Source organism: Phalacrocorax aristotelis, chromosome 5 (genome assembly GCF_949628215.1).
Source record: "Phalacrocorax aristotelis chromosome 5, bGulAri2.1, whole genome shotgun sequence".
Lineage (NCBI taxonomy): Eukaryota > Metazoa > Chordata > Aves > Suliformes > Phalacrocoracidae > Phalacrocorax > Phalacrocorax aristotelis.
Genome location: NC_134280.1, coordinates 12,624,669 through 12,633,138, shown reverse-complemented (window position 1 = coordinate 12,633,138; position 8,470 = coordinate 12,624,669). Strand labels below are relative to the sequence as shown.

At 41.0% G+C, this 8,470-nt stretch overlaps 1 protein-coding gene across 6 annotated transcripts in view; it reads right to left on the bottom strand.

The window, feature by feature from the left end:
• Positions 1–529: 529 nt before the first annotated feature.
• Positions 530–8,470, bottom strand: part of MYLK (myosin light chain kinase) — a 224,580-nt gene continuing 216,639 nt past the window's right edge. For 5 of the 6 annotated variants that reach the window (XM_075093019.1, XM_075093022.1, XM_075093020.1 and 2 more), the window contains 5 exons: positions 7,981–8,133; positions 6,826–6,949; positions 5,472–5,601; positions 4,504–4,623; positions 530–2,672 (listed from right to left, as the gene is read on the bottom strand). In XM_075093019.1, coding sequence (XP_074949120.1) covers positions 2,425–2,672; positions 4,504–4,623; positions 5,472–5,601; positions 6,826–6,949; positions 7,981–8,133 — 775 coding nt within the window. In that variant the 3' untranslated portion in view covers positions 530–2,424. Of the gene's footprint in view, positions 2,673–4,503; positions 4,624–5,471; positions 5,602–5,825; positions 5,908–6,825; positions 6,950–7,980; positions 8,134–8,470 lie in introns of those variants that run through there. The other variant, XM_075093024.1, reaches the window with a different exon arrangement.

Here is an 8,470-nt window from a genome sequence, read left to right as displayed (position 1 = left end):
CCTGGGCTGCACGTTAGACGTCTGCATAAAGGCAGTGCAAGCATATTTGCTAAATATCTTCCTCTTTACAGTTTTTAGGAACAGTGGTATAAGAAAACATCTACGTTTAGACTTCCCTGAATTTTTCCTCTCTTGCTCTTACAGTCTTTCTGAACTATGCGGTTCCCCACCCTAAGGGAATTCTCAACTGTAAGAGAAACCCAAAGCTGTCGTGGTGCCCCATCCACGGCTACCCTTTTGTTCATTGTGAAGGATGTGATGAGGCTGGAGATGTGCGGCAGGGCAGACAGCTGTGACTAGTGTCAGCCCCAGGCTGTACCTGATGGCTGTGGGGCAGAGCGGCCGCCGCACCGGGCTGACGGGGTAGAAGTGCAGCAGCACCACACAGATCCAGGAGGCTTCACTGTTGCCACCTCATCCATTTTTGTGCCAAGCAGGTCTCAGGACAGAGTAGGGAGAAGAGCGCTGTTACTGATATGCTTAGGCAATGTGAACGCAGTGACGCCTGCAATAGAGTATACAAGGAGCGTGCTTTGTGGTATTATTTATTTAGGAACTGTGAGTAACTACAGCTGTAGCGTTCTCGTCTTTGCAATTCTGATGGTTTAACAAACTGGGAGAGCATTAGCATATTTTTATTAAGGTACAAAATACACCCCGTTGTTGCCTAACACATTTAAAAAAAAAAACAAAAGTGAGAAAAGCTCTGTATGCTCTAAATCAGATTCAAAACGTTTCTGTATAAGGAATTGTGGCAATACTGTGTTTAGTATAACAAGAGGTTTTTATCAATTGGAAAGGAAAAGACATGCTGGCAATCTGAACTTAGCAACAAAGAGTAAAGCAGTTAAAAACCATTGTGTCATCCACATTAGTTGAGCATTGAATGTAGAAGAGCAAATCATATGAAACACATACACAACTAGGTAATTTAAGGTTGATATTGTACACACCAGTATTAAAGCACACTGACTACTTAATGGTGAGGATTTAAGGTAATGTTTTTTTTAAAAGAGGTAACCTTTGAAATGCAAATGGTTGCACTTTACACACAAAAAGTGGAAAAGAAAAAGAATCACTTTTGGAATGATACATAGATATAAGACACGCTGGTTTTGGATTATGCATATCATCTTGCAGCCTCTGATAGTACCTCTGAACAACAACAACAAAAGAATTAAAAAGTGCCAATACTGTGAAAGGAAAGCAAAGTTACTAAGTCTGAGTGCATTAACCATTTCTGAGGAGAAAAATGGGTTTTGGATTTTTTTGTTTTGCTTTTCTGCATTTTTAAAAAAACACAACAGCCTTATTGGTGCAGGTTCAAGACAAAAACAAGACAGTCAAGCTCATAAGGTAGAAATAGGTACTGTATAGGTTAAGATTCTTTGGAAACTGCTAAGTATAAAGGAGTTTGTAATCCAGGCTACTATCTTTTTGGCTACTCCAAAAATCTGTGGGAGTTTCCAGCTTATCATCAGTTGAAATCTGTTTTGCAATCACCAAATAAATGCAAGTAAAACTGTAACTAACCTGGGATTCCATTCACACACATGCACATAGAAGTCACTGATTGTGCAATAACCTGGCTTTTTTCGCAGCAGCATACATATGAATCATAAGTCATTATTAGACTGACCAGAACAACAGAAAATATTTTCAGTCTTTGTGTTTTTAGTCTGTTTCTTAAGTAGGCAGCTGTAACTGCACTGCAGTGACGGCTTCTATAAGGGAAAGGTGACAAGGTGTGATCAGCTGGTTAAAAGCAAGATCAGAAGTATCTCAGGAAACCACCTGGATGTTTAACTTCAGCCAGTATTACAACGGCACAGACAGCGCACTGAGAAGGGGCAGTAGTTTGAAGTTAGGACCATGATATTCTGTTTAAAACAAAAGAAAAATGAACCGTACCAGCATACAGATTGCAAAGCTGGCTGTGTCAGACCTTCCCTTATAGAGGATACTGCTCAGGGGGCAGCCTGTTTCTTAGGACTGGAGAGATTCACTGTGTGTCTGGCAAGTGCTTCCTTCTAAGTAGATCTTGGGGAGCCGACTTAGCTGCAGTTCTGGCTGAGGGAAGTGATGGTATAGAGTAGTGAGCTCAGTAAATAGACCGTTTCTCTTTAAGACGTTCAGAATATAACTGTAGACTTGTTTTCCATACATTTGATTTTAAAAATAGACTGGGCACCTTAGTTGATGACTTGCTTAAAGTAAATCCAGTCATGCTAGCAACTTAAAATTGCCTACTGATTGGAATTAATGCCCGTACATAAAGCAAACAGGTATCAACTGATCATGCTGAAAAAACAACCCCCCAAAGACCTACATATCACACAAGGTGCTTTTGATAACTTGGTTTTCTGAGCCTTATGAGAGTCTTTAAATATATTTTTTTCAACTTTTTTTTCTCTGAGCCTTGTTTCATTCTTCCTCTTCCTCATCTTCGTCTTCTCCTTCCTTTCCCATTGTTTCCACAAGGAGTTCCGCGGTGCACGTGGCTTCCCCAAGGCTGTTAACAGCTTTGCAGGTGTATTTGGCATCATCGTCCCCACATACTTCAGAAATAGTCAAAGAACAGTTCCCATCCTCATCATAATCTATCTGGAAATGACGAGACTCCTTGACCGGCTGATCGTCTTTGTACCACATTACCTCAGGGTCAGGGTAGCCTGCAATGGTGGAGAGAGAACAGCAGTTGCAATAAGCGAGTATTAACTAATTGGTAATTAATTTAAGCTTTAATTCCACATCTGTGTATGGGCATGCCAATATGTCGATACACAAATATTTCATTGAGTTCTATTTAAAATAAACGTAGATGATCTGAGGCTTTTTTACTTCACATTTTCCTGAGACAACATCATTATGAATATCAAAAACCTGAAAGTTAGCACTGAGGTACTCACTAGGTTCTACCTCCCACTACTTTAGCAGTGACTGCAGACAGCTTTTTGCATGTTGCAGGCATCAGCCAGCGAGGGACTGTTAATAGCATATCTGGGGCTTACCTTACATTGCAGTTTTTGTGTAAACCATAGTTCCCAACACCTAGATTTAGAATTTCAAGGGTAAAGTGCTTTGGGCTACAATTACAATTTAATATCTTTCTCAGGTTGCTTTGTTGTGGGTGTTCTGAATCTTCCTCTTCCTAGTCTGCTCCTTACACACCAGCCTGTCCCATACGGTGACAGTGGCACTCCCATTTCCTGTCTGTGTTTGTTAGGATAAGCAAGGGTGTCTTATGCATTTTGATTATGCAGCTCAACAGGAGTTTCAGAGCCTTTTGTGAAGCAAATGGCTCTGCTACACTCGAAGCACCCAGAGCAGGGCTGTACGATGCGTGCTGGAGAACAAGCCCTTATACAGTACTCTTGGCTGCTATAACAAATTGAAGGCTTGTCGTGTCAGCCAAGTTCTGGACTGCATGAGAGGACGACTTCCCGCTGAGCAGAACTGAAGTGCAGGAATCCCTAATACAAAACGAACATTACAGTGATACTCTGGAAAGTTTGGAACATGGTACATCCCTCTCTTGTTCCATGCAGTACTTATGCACATACCCCTCATGCTGAGCATCCATCACCAACAATAATTAATCCTCACATCTCTGCTGTGAGGTAGGAAACACAAGCAGTGAAAGAGATTAGGAGCACAGAAACAAACAAGCAGAAGGTCAGTGAGGCAGTTTCTGAACCTCATCTTAAGATCAGAAATTGTCTAACTTACACACAGGCAGTGTGGTACCGGCTCTGTCCATTTTGTGTTAACAGCTCTTCTCTTCCTGATTTCTAGCTTTCCTTATCAGCTGTGATACAGAAGGTTCAATCCCATTGGAATGGGAGAGCAGCCTTGGCCTTCAGGCTGTTAGGCTGACCAAGCCCAAGCTCCTCAAAAGCTTTCTTATTCTATCTGCATATTCCACTCGGAGTTTTCTTTCTTGAACTTGTAAGTTAAAAAAACTCAAACAATACAGTATTTTCTAGATGTGACTTTTGTAACTGGCGCAATGACATTATCATTACTTCTTATGCAAATACGCTTCTTTGCCTTTAATACAATGCATGTATGGCTTAAAGTTGTCTCAAGGTCACCTGAGACCTGTCTGTCATTTCAGACAAGTGACTTCCTATTTATTGGTTTCTGGTTAGCAGTCTATAAGAGCTTACTCTTGCAAATTGTGTGTGGTACCACACTGCATCTTGTTTTTACTGTTTCTACCCTCAAAAATCATCTTACTGTTCCCACTTGCCGTTCTGAATTAGTGACTCACACATTGACTCTCGGGAGACTTCTGTTCTATGGCAAGCACGGAACAAGCCCATGCAGCTCCGAATAATTTCTGCTATTGCAGCACATTCATGCTGTGACATGCAGATATTGGTAAAGCAAAATGGCACCAACACAACAATAATACAGAAAAAAATAAGAAAAAGTTAAGATCACAATGCAGAAAGCTGGCAAGGAAGGAAGGAAAGAAACAGATATGCTAATTCAAAGTACCTTCAATTTTGCAGTCAAATCTAGCAGCACTTCCTTCCACAACCTCTATGTCAAGGATTGTTTTAGTAAAATATGGCTTTACATGGGGCTTTTCCTCAGCCACTTCTTCAAGGAAAGCATCTGGAGGAGAGTGAAGAGATAGTAAATTATTTTACAGGGCATGTTCTCAAAACATGCATTTTAATTTTTTATTACCGGATGGTAATGAAAGCATCTTTTATTTAACTTAATTCTTTAAGGCTAATGAGACAGCGAGGATGTTAGCTGCTTACTATTGTGCCAATCTTTCGCAGCTGGATGAAGAATCAGGCCATAAATAGAATGAAATGAACATGCAGGCCACCATGCTATGAATGATCTTTAGTTTTTTCCTTGCATTTGCTTCTAATTGAACCTGGACTTCTGCTAGTCAGAGGGTAAACCGGGCCCACAGTCTACATGGATATGTCAAAATTGCTTGATTTTCAGAAGTCTCAAACATCTGCCCCTCTGTTTGTTACACACCACAAATCCGCATTTCTAATGGGGACACAGGGGAATAATGGAGACACCTTTTTTTTCTTAAATGCCCCTCTCTGAGAAGCACGGCTAATGTAGAGTATGTCTTAGTTACAGCAAGTTTTAATACTTTATTGCTTGCTCGCCTGCATGAGAAGGCAATATATCACTGTAATCTTTGTATAAACACGCATTCCCAAACTGATAGAAAGTGCAGCTGACAAATCTGCCTTAATTCTTTGGCTTTAAAAAGAGTTTACTGCCCGTTCTTATACTGGGGCGTTTTGAGTAGCAGAACAATATGAGAACAATGAATTTTTGATAGATTTCTTTTAAAAAAAAAAAAAAAGAGAGAGAGCAAGCGAGCACAGGAATAACCAGCTCAATGATTGGTCTCTGGCAGTTTCCTAAAAGTTTTAGTAAGATGGATTCACAGAGAGGTAAAAATATGGTGCAGCAAAATTCCTTACCTTCATTCTCTACTTTGTCTGCATTTATAGGGCTGGTAGGTGAGCTCCCAGAGGCCTTCCTCCCACTCATACCAGAAATCATTGCCATGGACGACAGTCTTCCTATTGCTCGGACAGCATGGCCTGTTTTCTAAGACATAACATAAAAGGCTTCTGATCAATCCAATCCAACTGGCATGTGATTTTCTGTAATAATCGTGCTTCGGACAAATTATCTGGGATCTCTGCAAACCTCACTGGAATTGTTGGACAAACTGCTTATATATAGCTCTGTTGTTTTAGGAGAGACAGAGCAGGCTGGTCTGAATTACCAAATTTAGTTGCAGATATAAACTTCCCCTGATGAACTCATACCTAAATGAATGTCTCTGTTAGCTGCGGATAAAAAGCACTGTGCGAGAGGAGGGCCAGCAAAAAAAGCTATGTCCGGTTTAACTGGAACTTAGCTCTGGTGGGGGGCGGCTCTCTCAACAGCCGTAGGGGCTGGCCTGAGTTTCATCGAGGATGAATAACCAGCTTATACAAAATGAATGAGAAAGTACCATCTGCATGATGGAAGTAGACCTCTGACAGGCTCGAGAGTCAACCACCAGGATACTAAAATATGCTCAAACTACGTCTGAGCCTCTAGTACAGATGCTTGTATTTTTGTACAGCTTGCATGAGCTCCTAAGAAACATGTACAGTAGCATGTAAGAGGAAATATAAGATAGATTTATGTAAATGAATATTTTGTAGGCTACTCAAAAGGCTGGATCCAGAATTTTATACATCAACTCCCCTAGCTATCAAAATGGCACAATGGACCTGCTACAACAGTTTCAGCATTAGGAAAAAAGAAGATACGGAGACCAAGTATGTCAAAGAAAATTATTAAACCAATCTGACTGAATCCGCGAGAAGCTTGGTGCTCCAACAGGACAGAACTACTGGCTTAGGAGAATGAAACTGCCATCAAAATGAGGTACCTTTAGAGAGGCCAGGCGGATCAGCTTTCCCCTAGCTGTTCAGGTTTCTTAAGGAGAACGTAATCCCGCAGCCCTCAGAGGCATGGAGAGGGCAGGGAAGAGAGATGGTCATACCCCCAAAAGAATAGGAAAAACTCTACTTGAACTAATACGCCTCTCAGTAGCCTGAAATGGAATCATCACGTGTTAAATCTATGCAGCCGCGCACCCTCCTACTGCTTGCCCATAGAAACCAAACCTGCTTTACTGCATTCATACTCTGGCCGCAGTGGGGTTTTCACCAGCAGCAGAAACCACCCAGCATGACATGTTTCTCAGAATCATAAACATTACAAATAGAGGGACTTATTAGGATAACTAGCTCAATTCGATGTCCTCTTCATTACCTGCCATTTTCTTCTGGCCATATATTTCTTCATCCTATCTTTGGAAAGTTTTTTGGCTTCCATGTTTTTGGTGTCTTTTTGCAGCCAAGGATGCTGAAGACATTGAGTACAATTAAAGCGACTCCTGTTTTTATATAAAAAGACTAGTCAGTGTTGCCATTAACGACAGTTGAACCTACCTGCTCTGACATTATTTTGTGCTCTCTTTTCTGAGAGCTGATTTTTCTGTTTCCTAAATTTAGCAACATAGATCACCTGACACTGCTTTCCCAGCCGTGCTTACTTCTTAAACAAGTTCTTGTTTCTTTCACAATTTCTGGAGGTTTTTTGAGAGAAAACTGTGTATTTTTAAGTGTTAATAAAACATTACAAAACAAAGCACAAAAAGCCATATGTTTTAGGTGTGGAACACATACAGCAGAGCCATAATGGCAGTGATTCAGCTACCTCATGCTGGCAGAACCCTGTCCCAGATCTCCTTCACTTACTGAGGTTTCCCCTTTCCCACCACTTAACATCCTCCTTCCCTGCAGCACTGAACGTTTAACAAAAAAGAAATGTCCAAATCTCTAATCGAGTCACACTCATCCTTCACTTTGTTCATGGTACACAGATAAATAACCCTCTGTTCTCCATCCATCTGACTGCAAACTCATTGGAAGAAGTACATTTTCTTTCCTTGGTTTGTTCAGAGCCTGCTGTAAACAGGGCTTCCAACTCTGCTTTGTTTTGTTTTTTTTTCTTGCCCAGTTACTAGATTTATAGGAAAGTTGCCTACTCAGAGGTACCACAATGAAAATGCAACACATGGAAATAAATCTGGCCAAATTGCAACCCATTCAGATCAAGACAGAACATGTTATGCAGGAATCTGTGTCAAGCAACAGGGAAGATGAGAGTAGCCACACAAAACCTCAGGCAAGCTGAGGGAAGGGAAAAGCAGAATGAGCAAGCAATTAGAAGAAAGTGCTCCATTCAGACTCTGCACTGTAAAATAAGTGAGAGCTGCACATAGAGAGAGATGGGCACACGGAGCACCTTATAAAGTATCCCCAGAGATGCCTCCATCAACATGGAGATTCACCGTGGGGAAGCAAGAATGACAAGTTCAGCTAAATGCAAACACAGAAAGTGTATCAAGTTCACCAGCTTTACTTCATATCTTTCTTTAGTAGATTGCTGATAAAGTCCTTGGCATCATCAGAGATTTCATCAAAAGCCTCATCATCGAAGTCCCACGTTGCTGAAGTAACATTGGCTAGGGTTTCGTTGTCATTGTCTCCCATGAAAGGAGAAAGTCCGCTGACCCTGGGGATAGAATAGACACAGGCACAAAACAAACAGTGTCAATTTGTGAATTATCAGAGGAGCAAATTAGTGTCGTGTGCGACAACATCTATGCTGTGCAGATCTTAATCAGTAAAAGCTCCCTTAAAAAAAGACTCAAAGCTTAACTACAGATAGTCTTATGGGAAGGAAACTAGAATTCTGACTGCAAAACTGAAAGGAAAATGCTGTTTCTTTCCCTTTTCCCAAGACATTTTTGAGGAAAGAACTAGAATTAGGTGAAAGCGGAGCATACTGGATTCTTAAATGATGTGTCTAGTTCTGCATAAATAATACCAGAACTTGCACACTGAATGCA